Source organism: Opisthocomus hoazin, chromosome 26, assembly GCF_030867145.1.
Source record: "Opisthocomus hoazin isolate bOpiHoa1 chromosome 26, bOpiHoa1.hap1, whole genome shotgun sequence".
NCBI lineage: Eukaryota > Metazoa > Chordata > Aves > Opisthocomiformes > Opisthocomidae > Opisthocomus > Opisthocomus hoazin.
Window position 1 is genome coordinate 3,351,359 of NC_134439.1, and position 17,815 is coordinate 3,369,173.

A 17,815-nucleotide genomic window follows, 5' to 3' on the forward strand; every position below is an offset into this window, starting at 1 on the left:
AGCCTGTTTGGTTTCATTCCCCATTCTCCTTTCTAACCCAATCCCGCAGAGATCAGTTGTGCCAGGGGCTGTGGCAGGCACAGATCGTGCCCGGAAGGGCTGACACAAGGCAGGGTACATGGAAAAGGTGGGAGGAAAAAAATATTATATTCTTCCATTCTTTCTTTTATCCCATCTTTAGCCTCTCTGCCTCACGAGCCCTGCCTGCAGCCGCCTGTTGCTGCATTTTGCTCTTCAAAGGGCACATGAGATATTTAAGGGGGAAAAGGCAAGATTAAGCCAGAGATCCTACAATGTGTTTGCTAAATGGAGCTGGGATTTAATCTACCAGCAGAGACATAAACTACCACCACCTGAGCCATTTTCACAGAGACTTGCTAACGGAGGACTTAACAGGCACCTGAGAGTTCATCCTGCGGATGGTGACAGTAAAAGGAGCCCGTTCAGATGAACGACAGCTTGTCTTGTTTTTCGGTGCAAGATTTTCCCCCTGACTTCAGCAGCCCTGTGCTACACACGCAGGCACAGCACTGATTTAACAAAACCCAGCAAGGTGCTCCCAGGACACAGATGTGCTGGTGTGAGCTCCCGCAGGGTTTGCTGGGGACAGAGACGACCCAGACCTGTGCGCGTGTAAGGTCGTCCCTGCTTATCCTACAACAACCGGTTCCCACATCCATATGGGGCCCATAGACACCCCCACAAGCCCCCACGCGTTGCCATATACGGGGTTCCTGGGAAAGCTATTCCAGAGCGGCTACAGCAGTTGAACTTGTAGTGCTTTCACCCTATGGACAATGACAGAGGTTGTGCAAGGACAGGAGTAAGTCCAGGTCACTCACACTGCAGGCTTGTCCCCAGCACCGCATGTCCCTGACACGGCTTGTCCTTGCCTTGCAGGTGTTGGTTTGGGAAGCGAGCAGGAGTTTATACCGACTACATTTACCAAGGCCCCATGATCCTGGTGCTTCTGGTAAGGGCAAAGCGACCTTGCTCGCTAAATGTAGGGTCCTTCCCATCTGCACGTGAGGTAAGGCTGTTCCTGAGCAGGGTCTCACCTCCTCCTCCAGCTTTGCCCCGCTGCAGCTGGCCGTGCTGCCCAACAGCAGCAAATCCGCGAGCCATGCGAGCCCTGCTCCCTGCACTCAAACTCAAATAGCGTGCATGGATCCTGCTGTCTTGGGCTGGGCTGGAAAGGCAGCCTGGAGACCTCATTCCGATAGGGATGCTCCCATCGGCAGACTCCCACATGCAGCAGTAAGTCCTTCCATCCCTGCCCTGGCACTGTGTGGGCGCAGGTGAGTGCTTTGCCAAGCATTCACAGAAGCCTGGAGACCTCAGCTCCATTCCCTGATCCACATCACTTTTCTCCTGGCCTTTGGCTAAACAGTGATGCTTGACCAGGGGTCTTATGGAGCATAATTTGCTGGAGCTTTGCCGTTTTGTGAAGGAACAAAGAGGGGCAGTGGTGGCAAGTCACAAGCAGCAGTGCCAGGGTCCAACCTGTGCTTGTAAGGAGAAAACTGAGCACAAGGTCCCGCAGCTTTTCCTCCTTCCTTGCCCAATACTGAGAAAACCCAAGAGAGTAAGAATCAGTGGCACCAACTGGCCTCACTGAATAATTGAGCCTGTTTCTCATTTCCCAGACCTTCAGGTAGCCAGGCCACTTCTAATTTGTGTCAGCTGTGCTGAGCTCCCAGTGCTACCTTCCCGTGCCCTCATTAGCGATTCAGCAGCTGGGAGAGTGTCCAAGCAGCTCCTTGCTCTGATGGCAGCCACTCTCCCAAAATCCCATCAGCCACTTTATATTCCTCCTTCCCTTCCAACTTTTTTGCTTTCGTCCCTCTCTAGCACTTGCCCTTCCTCGTCACTCTGCTGGTGTGCCCTGCTGCCCCGCTCCCATGAACAAACTCCTAAATCGTATTGCTAAGGTGCTTTAAAAATGATAAATGCAGGTGTCCTGTGCACAGAAGGAAACAGATCAGGTTCAAGAGGAAACGTTCCAATTTCCCCTGGCACGGCCCATTGCCTCTGCTGAGGAACTGGGAGGAAACTTTGGGGGAGCAGACACTAACCGGGTGCCCTCTTCCTTCCAGATTAACTTCATCTTTCTGTTCAACATTGTCCGAATCCTCATGACGAAGCTCCGAGCTTCAACCACGTCAGAGACGATCCAGTACAGGTAAAGCATGAATGATCCTGCAGAAAGCAGACCTAAAAACTGCATTAGCATCATTTGGACGGGGCACAGGAACAGCCCCAGCAGCCAAGTATCAGGGGGATGGGAGCATGGAGAGATGTCTAAGAGCACCTCAAATTCTTTTTGGAGGCATGTGGCCATTGTATCTGGGGTTGTTCAAAAGTCCTGGCCAGTGAGAGCTTTGTGATGGAGAACATGGACAGCTGGATCTGCCTTTGAAGGAAGCCTTTTGGAGCTAAGCATCTTTGCAAAAGCTTCTTGTGGTGGGGTCTGATAAGCTCGCCGGGCTCAGAGCTGCAAATCTTGGCACGGAGGTGAGAATTAAATCGCCGCTTGGCAGCAAAGCAAAGAACAAGGAAGGAGTAATGAATCGATGCCACCCCAGACACCTCCTCATGAAACCGCAAGGAGAAGGCAGTGCTCTCAGCAGCACGCGGCAGGAAGATTTAACCCTTCCCTGCTGCAGAATATTTTGCAGACAACTATGGAGGTGCAAGGTCAGAGCAGCTCTCTGAACTACCTGGGACAGGAGAAGACACCTTGGTCTTTATCAATGCTTCTCTATGGATCATTTTCTGGGCAGGAATTGGGGAATCTCATTGTGTGCTGGATCAAGAGAAGCAGGTTTGGGGTGGATGGTGACTTTTTAAGTTGAGAATGGAAAAAATCAGATGCTGTCACTGGGAAATGCCAGCTCTCCTCTCACAGAGTATTGAGCTGGGATGAACAGTTCTGCTTGGGGTGAGCAGAGATGAAGGTTATTGAAATAGGCTGGTTGGCCTCAGTCAGCAATTTTGAGTCTTGGTTTTCCGGTATTTTCCTGATTTTTGCAGGGAAGGGTTTTCACCTTTGGACAGAAGAAAATTTTTTGTTCCCCAGAAACATTTTGTGCAACAGGAAAACTTGGAGAGTTTGGTAGGTTATAAACTGGGCAGTCCTGGTTAAATTAGGCAAGAGACAGCCCTGCAGGGCTCCTACTTACCTTAGACTATAGATTTTGGTAAAGAGCTGAGGGGTCCCCTGCTACCGTGGCTGCTTCCCTGGGGAAGCCACACCGGTGTGTGTGCTGTCCCATAGTTTGCCAGCCTGAAGATGCTCATGTCCTCAATTATTTCCAGTTCCTCAGTGCCATCTGCCAGTTTGTCAGTGGCTGTGGCTCTCCTCCAGGTCAGAGATGCAGCATAGTCCCAGGCCATATCCCTGCCCAGCCCAGACCTGCCATGGATGACATTTTTCATGTTTTCAGCTAATGTTGGAAACTGTCCATTAACAGGATTTTTAAGCAAAAAGTGTTGACTTGGCATTGTTCTCGTCCTCTAATCCAAACGAATGAGATGCCAAGCCCCAATCTTTCCTCTTGTATCAGCACTATTACTTTTCACAAACCACACTTGTAATCTCATCAAGAAAAGATAGCAAATTAATTAGCTGGAATAAGTTTTTCATAAACCCATGTTGAAGGGTGTGAATTATTTTAGCCTCCTTAATTCCTTTTTAATCGAGCCTTAGATCAGCCAAGCAATCATTTCGTGCCAGCTCAAGGTCAGGCCTCCACAATGTGCTGCCCTTTTCTGGATGGAGAAACCGCAGAAGGTGCCCAGTGCTCAAACCAGCGCACCCACTTGAGGATCACATTGGAAAACAGCTCAACTCTGCTCCGTCCTCCCGTGGTCACTGGTTTTCCCAGACCCAGCCAGACCAGTCCCAGCCATGTTGGAGCTGGGAGTGGGATGGGGAGAGTCCTCATGCCCAGGGCTGCACTGCAGCAGCTCAGGTCTGTGTTTTCTCCCCAGGAAAGCAGTCAAGGCCACTCTGGTGTTGCTGCCCTTGCTGGGAATCACCTACATGCTGTTCTTTGTCAACCCAGGGGAGGATGAGATCTCCAGGATCGTCTTCATCTACTTCAACTCCTTTTTGGAGTCCTTCCAGGTATGATCCTCAGCACTAGCTTCCATCCGAGTCCCCTCACCAAGGGATGTGGAGGAGACCATCCTGGCTGATGCCTCACATTGCTTCTGCCCCCTCCCAAAAACAGACATCCCCAAAGCTCCAAGTCCCTGAGCCTGGGGGTGCCTGTTGGCCGCTCCTCCACGGTGACTCTGCTGCTTGTCTCCTTCCAGGGCTTCTTTGTCTCTGTCTTCTACTGCTTCCTGAACAGCGAGGTGAGCACCGGGGACTGGGGGATACTCAGGGGGTTCTACACCATTCCTTGCAAGCAGACGCAAGCTCGGCCTGAGGCTCTGCCCCTGCACAGGGCTTGGATAGTGCTGGCATCCAGTTCCCCAGCCAAAGGCATTCACTGATCAGAGTTGGTGCTTTACCTCCTGCTCTAGGCACGTCTGCAGCCATAGGTTGTGCCTAGATAGGAATGGCTACTGTCGGGAAAATCCACCCCCAAGGACAGAAGCTCTGGGGGTGAACCTGTGTCATTTGGTGCAGCAGAAGAGCCAATGGTCCCCCCCATCCCTGGGAAATCCTTCCCCAGGGTGATTCCCACACACATGTGGGTACCTGGCACATGGATGAGGGCACTGCCGGGACCCTGACCCAAAACACAGACAGCAGAAAGCAAAGGAGGTGAGAGTAGAGGCCAATCCTGGGGCTGATCATGGGCAGCTCTTTCCTCTGCCTCCTCCCAAATGCTCTTGCACCTTTACTGGCTCAGGAGAGTTTGCCCCAGACAAGATTTCTTTGTTACTAAATCATATATAATTAATGCATGAGGAAAAGGGACTGGGCCAGGGCTAGCTGCTGACCCAGGAGTATATCACATTGTGCAATTCATGGTCCTTCATCTCTCAATACCAGCTGGGCTGGCCAGGGATCTCAGTGTTCACCCAACCGCACCGTCTCAGCCGTCTGCGTCCAGTGCCCATCTCCCAGGGCCATCCCACGCTGCAGTCGATGAAAAGGCTTTTCTTCATTATTTACCTGCCACGCAAAGCACTTGGGCTGTCGTAGGGCGGAATTAATGTTGAAGAAATGCCACTAGCATGAACCAGACAAGCCATAAAACCTCCTCGTCTGTCACTCACACCCCTCCCAGCCCTTTGCAGCATCCGGATGCAGCATGTAAGCTGCTGCCTCTCTTGCAGAGCCCCCGCTCAGATTTATTTCTCCCTCTTGTTTCCATTTTGCGCTCAGAGGCACCATCAGTCGGGTTCATCTCTCTTCACAGCTGCAAGAACTGTGTTTCACTGGCATCACATCAAACAGGGCTGGGTGCACTGGAAGGTGACATGGGCTCCTGGTACCATCCCTGCCCCCAAGCAGCTAAGCAGGGTTTCAGTAGCATTTTTGGTTGAAAAACTGAGGGTGAGGATAGTTGGTGCCTCTGAACAACTTTGGACAGCCACGTGGTGACTGAATGTCCCTTCCTCTGTCTGACACCCCCAGGTCCGATCAGCTGTACGGAAGCGATGGCACCGATGGCAGGACAAGCACTCCATCCGAGCCCGCGTGGCTCGAGCCATGTCCATCCCCACCTCCCCGACCCGCGTCAGCTTCCACAGCATCAAGCAGTCCTCAGCTGTCTGAGCCAGGAGCGAGCTGCTGTATGGGATGGGGGAGCTGGTGTCCGCGCTGCGTGGGACCCCTAACATGGCGCAGGACAGGAGCCAGGTCCTGGCTGCAACCCACCAGTCTCACCGAAGTCACACAAACTCACAGCAGCTGTGGGAAACCCTACAGAAGCTGCTGTCCCACTTTCTGGGGCAGACATGTAGGATGGGACAGCTGAGATGCTGCTTTGTCATCTCCCTGGCAGCAGTGTGACCTGCTGTGGTGGTAGCAGGAGCTGGAGGAGCTCAGAGAGGTTGGAGTAGCCCCCCTGCTTGCTCCATCCTGTGCACAATCCCATCGCTCCCACTCTCAAGTTTGTCACTGCTTTGAGGTGACAGGACACCTGGACATTTCTGGGAGAGCCTATGGGGCTAGTCCCTGGGAAGCTGGGTCAGATTTCCAGTGAATGCATGCTGGGATGCTTCTGGGAGGGGGCCAAAACCCTCTGGGTTGACAGGGGATGGATGGAGAGGCCTTGGCCTGGCTGAAGACCTTGCTTTATGCGGCTGTGTTTTTGTACCACTGGGGTCATTTGAGCCCTTCCCCTGCCCCTTGCTAGGTCCCAGGGACATCCTGTACCTGCTGTTTGGTCTGACCAGGTCATTTCTCACCTCAGCACCAAGGATGCAAGGCAGAGCAACCTGGGGGGAGAGGGGATGGAACCATGCAGGGGATGGGGATGGGTCCCAGGGGCTCTGAACAGTCATGCTTGGTCTGAAGGGAGGCATGAGGTTTAGTTAATCCTGTGGTCCACCCCAGCCGAAGTGGCTCTACAGGTCTTTGCAATGCCCTTAGACCTCAGGTTGGCTCCATGCCCCTGCTTGGGGGTGGAAAGGCGAGGGAGAGCTGCAGCGAAGCAGTGGCTCAGCTCCCCAAAGGCAGCTACCATGGGGACATGCTGTGGCTTTGCTCTCCTCTGCCCTGCCCTGCTTTCACCTGTGCAGGCAGGCTCAGTGCCAAAGCTGCTCCTTGCTCTTATGCAGGGGATGGAGCCAAATCATTCCCATGCTGGGTTAAGTGCCTTGGAGGAGCGGCAGCCTCCCTCCCCATGCTGGGGACCTCAGACCATCTCCCATGCAGCTCCCAGGTCCCACCAAGTCCCTGATCCATCCCTGCTGCCCTATTTCATGTTGTCACCAAAAGTGGCTAAGCAGAAAGGTCCATGCAAGGTGAAAGGTTTTGTCCCAACAACCTCAGAACCACTTTCCCCAGCCTGTATGATGTCTGGGGATGCTCAGGCAGGGAGAGGATGCCAGAGGGTTTATGGGCCAAGTCTGCTCTCTGCATCACAGGGATTTTGTCACTGAAGCCCTGCAGGGTCTAGTATGAGTCCCTTCACACTTCTATGCCTCTGTTTCCCCACTATAAAGAACAGGCATAAGTATTTCCCTCCATGAAGAGGTTTAAGTATCTCTGAAATTGTAGTACTCTGATTTCCTCAGGATACACCACCAGAAGGGAATAGAATCTTTCTTTTTTTCTTTTAGAGAGAGGCATAGGCTAAAACCTCCAGGTTCTTTCTTTAAACGTTCAAGAAGTTCAATAGTTTGAAGCAAACTCCTCCCATTTCCCTCCTACTGAGATTTCCTACCTGCATGTCTACTGTGCAGCCAGAACCAGAAATAGCCCATTGACTCCAATAACGAATGGGGAGCAGCAACTGCATCCAGTATGACAGAGTGACCATGACAAGGACCATGCCCTGCTTATGGGGCAGGTTTCGGTCCCTGTACAAGCTCATCCATTATCAACAGTCCCAGAAACTGCCCTTTATCCAATATATGGGTAAGAAAAAGACCACCAGAATTACGCAATGGGAAAACTGGCAGCTCTTGGCTTTATGGTTGCTTTTGGAAGGGGCTGATGCCCTGCAAGGAGTAGACTTGCTCTGTGCCCACCGTTGAACAGTTTGATTTCTCTGTCCGGTGCTTTAACAGGAGCTAATAAAGAACTTCTGGCTACGGAAAAGGGATAATGCCCTAGAGAGCTTTTTTCATTGTACATACAGGTGATGTCACCACAAAGTGATGTGCTATAAGTTCATTTTGGATTTTTCTAAAATGGGGTTATTTTTGGTGGAAAAGAAGATGTAAATTGAAAAACCAAAGGAAGAAACCCAAACAGAAGCATCTGTGTTTGCATCACTGTTTTTTCCTTCTCCTCTCGATGGTCTACTCCGACTGACATGACTTTGCTTTCCATAGCTGGAGAGGTGTGTGTATTCTCAGCCTTGTTTGATTAAAATTACTTCGATTCTTCTCACAAGGACTTTTAGGGCACGTCTATCTTTTGGAAAAGACAACCCAAGCATGGGCTCTCCCCACTTTTCATGGCAGCATCCTTGCGCTGCAGTGGGCTCAACATCCCACTGGCCACAGAGGTACCTGGGGCAGCCAGTGGTTTTTTGTCTCCTCCTTACCCAAAGTCCACATTCCCATAGCATGGAGGTGGGATACAGGCTCTCCGTGAAGGTATCAACACTATCTCATCTAAGGGGGGGAGGAGCACTCTGTGTGAGTCTCCCACGCAAGTACCATCAGGGCTAGAGAAACTCCTCCAAGTTTTCCGTGATGCTCCCTCTCACCAGCTGAGCTAAGACAGAATAAAAATGTAATGTGCTTCGCAGCAGGAGGGAGGGCCAATTAAACCCGAATTTCATTTCATACATCAATGTTTATGAGTGAAATTCAGACACAAACATCTCTTTCTGGTCAAGCTCTTCCGCTGCAGAATTAATCTGCTCATCACACACAGCCTTGGAGAGCGCTGTAATTTGGTAAGCGCCATGCACATAAATAATAATTACAGGTTCCTGCTGATTACATGATTGTATTTAAAGTTATCGAGTACTTCCAAGATTAATGACCTGACAATCCTGCGCATTTGATGAGGTTGTAGCCTCTTGAGATAATCCTGCATTAACCCTTGATGTTATCCTGGCACCTCTTGGGGCTGGGAGAGGCAATGTGGGACCCCAAGAATGGGACGTCGTGGAGCTACGGGGCATCCTGGGCTGGGAGCAAGGCAGACTCACAGGAACCTCTCTGGCATGTAGAGATGGAGTTTAATTTAGCTTCTTTATTTGATTAACACCTTAAACCCACCACAGAGGTTGCCTCCAGCCCTGGAGCTTCTCCCCAGCCTCAGCCCTACCACCTGAGGCTAAACTTTGGGGGTCCTGACTGCCCTGCACTACTTTCCCAGCACACTGAGAGCTGGCAAAGGAGAAAACCTGTTGTCCGGAGCCTGAACCAAGAGAGGGACAGGAAAGCTCGTGGTCCTGACACTCTGTGGAGGATCTGAGCTTTCACCCCACCTTCCAGCCAGGCTGACCTGGGCAAACAACCTTATTGCCAGAGCCAGGATCTCCCAGTTCCTGCTCCACTGCCATGGGCACAATGCACTGTCCATCAGTTGGAGGGTTTATAGCTTGTTTTTAAAGCCAAGCTGGGACTATCATTCCCCTTCCTCCATCCCAGCTCAGACACCACATTTCTGTCTTCTTGTCCACAGCTTTGGGTCATTCCTGGATGTTTAACCCTCTCTGTACCTTCCCAGGCTGGCAACGATAGAGGTGGGAGGGGAGAGGACATCTTGTAGAGGTTTATAGCCCAATGGGCTCATCTGTGACTTTCAGAGTTGTCTGCCCCAAGATGCCTCTCGCCTGTGATGTGTTGTCCTTCCAGTGCTGCCAAATCCTCAAATAAATATTTCATCTTTTAATTCCAGTGGCTTCTCGCTCGCTGCTCTCCCCCCAGCACAAGCGTCCTGCTGACATTTGTCACTGCAGTCACAGTTAAATGGTTTTCAAAAGTGAGAGTTTTTGTGACCAAAGTGCAGGATCCGGCACTTGGCCTCGTTGAAATTCATACAGATGGCTTCGGCCCATCGATCCAGCCTGTCCAGATCCCTCTGCAGAGCCTTCCTACCTTCAAGCAGATCAGCATTCTCACAGAATCACAGAATGGTAGGAGTTGGAAGGGACCTCTGTGGATCACCCACTCCAACCCCCCTGCCAAAGCAGGGTCACCTAAAGCAGGCTGCACAGGACCTTGTCCAGGCAGGGTTTGAATATCCCCAGAGAAGGAGAATCCACAACCTCTCTGGGCAGCCTGTTCCAGTGCTCTTGCCCAGCTTTGTGTCCTCTGCAAATTTACTGAGGGTGCACTGGATCCCCTCATCCAGATCATTGATACAAACATTAAACAGAACTGGCCCCAATACCGAGCCCTGGGGAACACCACTTACGACCATTGCCAAATGGATCAAACTCCATTCACCAGCACTCTTTGGGCCTGGCCATCCAGCCAGTTTTTCACCGAGTGAAGACAGTGCATCTGTCCAAGCCATGAGCAGCCAGTTTCTCCAGGAGAATGCTGTAGGAAACAGCATCAAACACTTTACTAAAATGTAGGTAGACAACATACACTGCCTTTCCCTCATCCAGTAAACAGGTCACCTTGTCACAGAAGGAGATCAGGTTAGTCAAGCAGGACCTGCCTTTCATAAACCCATGCTGACTGGGCCTGATCACCTGGTTGTCCTGTACGTGTGGCGTGATGGCACACCCCACCACCTTCCATGCAGCATCAGGTGCTCACAGCACGATTGAGTCCACCTGGGTGCTTGACCTCACCTCATTATGAAAACTCTCATTAGCTGCTGTGTTTTGGTGGAACACCCTTCTCTTCTTGGCGCTAGACCTTACGCACAAAGCCACCCTGAGGATGGGCCAAACTCATATTTCAATTCAGATCAGCCTACAAATTCTTCGTACATCTCTTTTAACCCGTGGCAGAAAGGATTTTTGCTTAAATACTAAGTCCTGGTTGATTTTTATTAATCAACAGAAAGGTGTGTTTGCTGCCCCTAAAATCTCCCATCTGATGTGCAATTCCCATGCTTTTCTGTTTCTTTTTCTGAAAGGAGTACCCCAACATACTGTGTGATAGCAAGGAACAAAGCACAGCACAGTCTCCAGAGATCTTCTCATGTAAAAGCTGCATCTCAGGCATACTGCACCTAAATTGCTTGGAGAGATTTGAAGGCCCCAACACAACCTGAAGCATCACAAATCCCAGCCTGGCAAAACAAGACACAAGTCAAGCACCGCTGGAGAGGAGGGTGTGCAGAGCCAAAGCCATGGCAGTCGATGAAAATCTATGCAAAATGGGTAGCAATTAAATGAGAATTAACTGGGTTGCAAGAGGAGAAAATTGCTTCTTTCAAAACTTCTGGATTATAGAGCTGAAACAGCCCAGAGCTCCCATGGCTTATCGCTGGCATGAACAGATGAAGAGGCTGTTAATCAAGATTGTCAGAAGCTTCCCCAAAGCCAAACATCCTCACTGGAGCGAGGGCTCGGCAGCAACCTTTGCTCTGCCGCAGCTTCATCTTCTTAACTACTAACCACAGAAACACTGGCCAGAGAAAGCGGACATCTTGTTCGTTTATTCAGAAAAGGGCTGGGGATTTCATGCTGGTGGTCAGGAAGGTGACACCTCTGTTGGGGTGAAACGGAGATGGACCCTCTGGAGCCCATCCCCATCCCACACAACCCTTCTCCTTCCATGTCCCTGACGTCCCGAAAGGCCAACGGTGTTTTCCATCAGCAGCATGGTGCAGCAGGCGAACAGGATGTTTTGTCAGACCATCTTGCCAAAAGCCAAGCCTTGACAAGGGCTGGCAACCTGCCAAGATGAGCTGGGTGCCAGGCAATGGCTGGGGGTGGGTAGACCTGCGTTTTCTCCCCCTGTCCTCCCTCACCCCCTCGACACAGAAGCCAGGTGGACCATCATCTCTAACATCCATGCGGCCCCGGGCAATAAAAGGCTCTGGGAGGGAACCTGCACCCAGCCAAGGTCAGACCTGGTTCTCTGATCCCCTAAAATGATGGACCCCATCTCTCCCCGTCCTGCAGCTCTGGGAATGGGCTGGGACACCTCTCATCAGCTCCACTAAACAGCTCAGGGAGTTTGAAGCAAGGATAGAGGATGGAAAAAATCTTTGCTTTGCAGCTGAAGCAAGTGACGAGCACGTGTGGGTGCACAAGCAGGGATTCACAGAAAAACCAGCCCATCCTGTGCTTGGAGAGGTGACCACCAGCCGTCCCTTCTCACCATGCTCCGATAAACCCCAAAATAGCTGTTGTGTGGCTCTCACCAGCTGAGCTGCAGCTGCCTTCTGTGCCAATTACATACTTACGCTAAAGCCACAGCGCTAATTGCATTAATAGGAGACTAATCGCACACCTAACGGATGTAAACGGGAACTAATTACCCGACAGCGACACCGTGCTCCGCACAGAGCCATCCATCTCGGTGAAGCGCAGTTGTTCCAGGAGCATCCCGCCGGCAGCTCCGGGGCTCTCCAGGTGCATGAGCCGCAGCCCCGGGAGAGCGGTGGTGAAACACAGCATGGGTCTGGAGACACATCTGCTCCTAACCCCCAGCAGGAACAGCTCCCTCATGCCTCATCTGATTCCTCCTGGGGCAAATTAAGCCTGTTGCACTGGCTAGGAGATGGATTTGGCTGTTCCCACACTCCTGAGATCACCTATACGTTCCTGTAGGTGGACCGTGTATTCAGAGCACCCATGACGAGGGTGCTGCCAGTCAGTGTCCATGGGGGTCTTGCCCTTGCCCCAGGCCACCAGCACCCTAGGTATGACCAGGGGCAGTGGGTCCACTCTGGGGACACCCAGCATGCATGGCAAGAGGGTAGGAAATGGGTTATTCCTGGCTCTGGGGCTGCTTGGGTGTTGTGAGGACAGGTTTTGCACTGTGTTCCCATACCTGATGACGGGCCCCGTGCTCCCTGTGTTTCACAGTGACTCACTAATACCCATCTCTGGGCCTCCTCCAGCTCCCCTGCCTCCAGCATATGAAAACTGAGCCAGAAATTTCACACACCCCCAACCATGGCTCCTTTTCCCTGGGAGATCGCAGCCCGGCGCTAAGCAGGCAGCAAGCAGTTCAGTCACGCAGGCTCCTGCCCCGCAGGCTCCATGCCCTTCTCCCTGTTGCTGGAGGGTAATTAGTGCCTCTTGGCTTGATGGTGTGATGAACTAGCAGCAATAGCAGCTCTCTGCAGTGGCACGGAACAGGAAGCAGAGGGGGAGCGGGAAGTGGCACCCAGTTTTGAAATCCAGCCTCAAGCGAAGGAGTCATTCTCTGGGAGTTTTGAATGAGTTTAAGTCCGTTTAGCCAGCGACAGCACTACGCTAAGGAAGGGCAGGACATTCAGGTCATGTTTGTCACTTTAGACACTGTTCTCAGCCCGCCAAAGGAGTGCCATCTTTCAAATACCTTTAACTCTGCTGCTGTGAAGATGTGCAGGAACCAAAGTGTTTGAGAAAGTAAAGCGTGCTTGGTATGGAGGGAAAAACTGGATTTAGAGGTACCATTTTCAGATAACTGGAGAGCCTGTTTAGCAAGTGGGCTAAAATCCACTGGAGTGTTGGGCCAAGAGAAAGATGCATCGAGGAGGAGACTGAACAAGGCTCTTCCCAGGGCATGCAGTCTAGTTAAAAAGTTGGGATGTACCCTAGCAAACCACAAGCAGAAGGAGCATAACCCCCCCCACCATTACAAACAGGGAAGGTGGTTTCTCCATCAAACACATATTGTTCTTTGCAGCCTTCTGGCAGCCGAGGCTGAGTGAGCAGCTCTGCGCTGTGACCGGTGCCGCAGCAAGCAGAGCGTGCCGGTGCCGCTCGCCGCAAGCACTCCCGTGCTGCAAAGCAATTGCAGAGAAAACCCTGGCTGGGCTTTCACCGCGTTCGGAGAGAGCGGTTGCACGGCATGAGAGGAATCCTAATGGGATGGCAGGTGGCTGCGGCAGCGTTTGTCATCTCAGCAGTCCTTCCCAGGCAGCACAGGACTGCGCCATCACGGAAGGCATCCAGGGATTCAGGCAGCGCTCTCAGGCCGTGCACGGTGCAGAGTCAGCGCCTTTTTTTCCCCGCGATGCTCAGTGCATGAACAGTGTCGTGAGGCTGCACACTTGCACAAATCAAGAACATAGCTGGGACTTTGAAGAATGGTGGAAGCTCAAGTAAAGCATTTCTGGATTTTAGGTGAGTCTGACAAATTCCACCAGAAGCCCTACACACCCTGGTGTGCGCCAGCACTGTTCATAACACAAAATACTTCAGTCTGAATTCGTATTTCCAGCCTTGAACAGACATTTTCCAGCGGGTACAGACCTGGGCAGACCGGCTGCATGTTCCTTTTGGCGGAACATTATTTATTTTCCCACTCAGTTAAACCTTTGTGGCTACGCCGCACGGCCGACCTCTCTCAAAAGAAGGGGCTGCATTTCATTAGCCAGGGGAAAGCATGCAGTTTGCAAAGGAAAATCAATACCTGTCATCTGTATTTATGTATGAGCTTTTATTAACGTGGACTCTGGAGTTTGGCTGATGTTCTCTGTATCTGTCCCTAACATCCACTGCTCCGCGTGCTCTCCCCACTCCAGTCAATAGCCATTCCTGTTTCCAAAGAGATGCACTTTAAAAAGCATCCGCACCGCTTACTTTATCCAAGGAGTGGGATTTTTTTTCAGCAGTTCAATAATATTCATGTACAATATAAATGAATACAATATCCTTTGATGCCCTGGCCAGATTGATGGTGTTTCTCTTTTTTCTGCATCAACTCTTTCCTACAGCAAAGAGAAAAAATTAGTCAGGGCTCATCAAATGCTCTCAGTCAAAAATATTTTTTTTTCTTGGGAAGCATTTGGGGATTGATTACTGTTTTCTTCTTTAATAAAGTACCTATTTGTTTCTTGTTTTTCTTTCCCACTGGAAGATCAAAACTCCAAGCGTTATTTTATTGGCAAAGCTTTTAGCTTTCAGTTGCTGAAAACCTAAGATGTTTTGGCCTGGAACCAAAATCATGAAAGTCTTTCCAAGGAACACTTTAAAACCTCAAAACTCCTCTTAGTTTTGTAGGTTTTCAGTTAAGATTCATTTTTAACAAGTCCTGGAACAGATGTAGTCTGGGAGGGAGTTGTGCATTCATCACCTCTGTCTACAGATTACATCTTCCACTGCACTCATGGCTATGGCAGGATGAGAGCTGAGGATGCCCTGGCACATCCCTCCCCATCCCAGTCCCTCCTGCACAGTCACCTCTGGGTTAATTCAGAGCTCTGAGCTGGTTTCACCTTCCCTAAGCCCAAGCAGAGATCCCAAGGTGGGACACGTTGGCAAGGTGTCCATTTTGGGTAGCAGCAATGTGCTAGCAGAGGCAGCTTTCTAACTTGGCATCTCTCCACTGCAGCAGTGAAAAATAACCCCAAAAAAATGAAATGGGAAGAAAGAAATCCAGAAACTCAAGTGCCTTCTGCCTGTGGCTGAGCCGGACGTGCCTTTCCCTCATGGCTCCTGGGGATGCTTTGAAGTCTTGGACCCTCCCTGCCACATCTGGATCCTCTTTCTCTCTTTATTCACCTCATCCTCTGCCCAAGAGCAGATTTAACCCATGGAGTTGCTGGTTTTCCTTATTTAAGCACCCTCGTCCCTCCTCATCACTCCAGTCCTCCTCCTGCAAAAAGAAATCGATAGCTGGAAATCACATTTATGGCACCGTTGGCACTGGGCTTGGCATGCACAGCACAGCACGGAGCGATGGGCCTCGGCAGCACTGGGAAGCTTGATTGCCTTCAAATTGAAAACTAATCACTGAATATCAGTGTCTCGGTGCTGGAGAGGTTTTTTTCCTCATTTACTCAAAACCAACAAGGAGAGTCAAGGTGAGCTTCACTTGCACAGGTCCTTGACAAAACTGGAGTGCAAGGGGCTTCTTCTCATTGTGGGATTTCTCCAGCGAATATTGAATGCGGAAAAGACTGTGTGGGTGTGACCCAATTCTCTTTTTTTTCTGTTGAATTGCTTTCACCTCCCAATGCAATTCTTACAAAATTTGTTTTTTAATTCACCTGCAATACTCCCTTCTGCTCCTTTCACCTGAAGGGAAATTGCTGACAAAGCCTCATATCCACACAGGAGAAGCTCGGGGCAGACCCAAGGCACCCCATGGTCTTCTCTGGGGCATTTGCATGCCACAGGTCTGCACCTCTTGTTGCAAAGAGGGTTTCCTGAGCTGGTGGAGCAGCTCTGCAGCAGCTCCTGGTGTGCGGAGGGAAGGATCCCGCAGCTCCCAGCCAGCACTAGGTGTCATCTGAAGTCAAAGCTCCTGTTGAACCAGCAGCAGTCAGCACAACACATAGATGATTTGTACCGGCATGGGCAGCTGCTTGAAGATTCAGGACAGGAATAAGCAGAAGAAAGCATCTTCCTGGTGCAAGGTGCACAACCTGGTTGAAGTGCCCGTGCTGCCAGGCTCTCCTGACTGTGACAGCTCCAGGGAGATGGATACACAGGAAAACAACAGCACCGTGACACTTTTGTCCCCAGGACAGGGCCTCTGATGCCTGCTGGGACCCCCACGCCTGGGGACCGGCTGCCTCTGAGAGCCATGGAACTGGTGGCTGGCTCAAAATGAAAAACGAGAGGCCGGGCAGGCTGCTGACCCACAGCAGCTAAACACAAGCAGCTGGGCTCCAGCCAAAGGAGACAGAGAGCTGCTCATTTTTTAAAGCACTGAATAGATTGACACGTCTCAGTGAGTTCAGACAGCTCCTCTCTCCATGTTTTGGGGAGAGAAGAGCAGAAGTAAAGTGGACTCCTGGCCCTGGAGGCTTTCCCCGCACTATAATTTCATCATGCAGACAGGACAAGCATTAATCGGTTGGAGGTGAACACCCAGCATATTTATTGCTGCCTGAGCCAGATGTACTCTGCGCAGAGCATCTTTCCACCCAGCACAGCGCTGAGAAACGCCTGGCTGATTAAGAGAGTAAACAGTCGAGCGAGGAGAGAGAGGACTGGAGGTCTAAACTTAGAAGGGGCAGCAGCAAAGCCAAGAGGCTGTTACAGATGACAGGAGCTGCCCAGGAAAAGGAGCCGAAAAGGAGCTGAAAAGGAGACTTGTGGAGAGCTGGAGGTGGCATCGCATGGAAATTCCCCCTAGGATTGCAACCAGCCGTGATTTTATCCAGCTTCTGCTGCCTCCCTGGGTAACCCATTAACTGTGTGTGGAATAATCAGGTTTTCTAGTTTCATTAACATGCAAAGTCAATCTCCATGAACCCACTCCTGCTCTGCAGCAAGCTCCCGGGGGAGCCATTCTTGCACACCTGTGAAATTAAAGGCATCACATTAATTCAGCATCCCAAGTGCTGGAGGGGCATGCAGAAGCGTGCACCCATGGCCAGCCTCATGCAGTGTAAGAGCCTACACATCACACAGCAGCATCGGTTCAAGCAACTCAGTTTGCTCTTACCAATGGCCCTCCAAGGAGGATGTTTCTGAGGAAGACCAGCGTGGTCTCAAATGGCATAGGATGGGATGGGGAGCACAGCCACGTGGCACGGTTATCACCAACAAAGGTGTCAAGGTTATATCAGCGCATCTCCACACACAAGAAAAGCAGGGCTTTGGCAGGGGGGAGGTTCTTGGTACTTCCAGGCTGAAGCTGCCGCAACAAGTCTCCAAGCTGCGGGAAGAGCCCTGCAATGCTCTGTCCCGGCTCTGACCAGCCATGGGTGCTGCATCCAAACTTCTAAGTGTGAGCTTGCACCTCCCTGCCAAACCTGGGGGCTGCTGAACGCTGCTGTGTCAAACACGCGGGCACCTGCAGAGCCATCCTCATCCCCCCTGCATTCCCAGGATGCTGGGGATGCTCTGGGATGCAGGGCTGTGAGCAGGGAGAGGGAGAGACAAATTACCTGGTTGCTCTGTCAGTAAGGGATTCAGCAGGGGAATCCGTGACAGCTTTGCTGACAGCTGAAAAAAATTGCTACTGCAGTCAGTCGTCCTGTTGTTTGCACAGGGACAACACAGTGTTTATTGTCAGGCTGGTTTTTGTCAGCTTCTCCCTTTCCTTCGGGCAGAAGAATGCCAGCAATGCAAAGATGATGCAGGGTCTTTAACTGCAGGTTAATTATAACAAATCGCAGGCATCTTCAAATCAAACCATGCCATCG

The 17,815-nt window shown here is 51.1% G+C and overlaps 1 protein-coding gene across 1 annotated transcript in view; it reads left to right on the forward strand.

The window, feature by feature from the left end:
* Positions 1–8,350, forward strand: part of CRHR1 (corticotropin releasing hormone receptor 1) — a 30,069-nt gene extending 21,719 nt beyond the window's left edge. The window contains exons 9-13 of the mRNA XM_009944740.2: positions 901–973; positions 2,097–2,182; positions 3,994–4,129; positions 4,321–4,362; positions 5,597–8,350. Of these exons, the coding sequence (XP_009943042.2) occupies positions 901–973; positions 2,097–2,182; positions 3,994–4,129; positions 4,321–4,362; positions 5,597–5,737 (478 nt within the window). The 3' untranslated portion in view covers positions 5,738–8,350. The remainder of the gene's footprint in view (positions 1–900; positions 974–2,096; positions 2,183–3,993; positions 4,130–4,320; positions 4,363–5,596) is intronic.
* Positions 8,351–17,815: the final 9,465 nt, after the last annotated feature.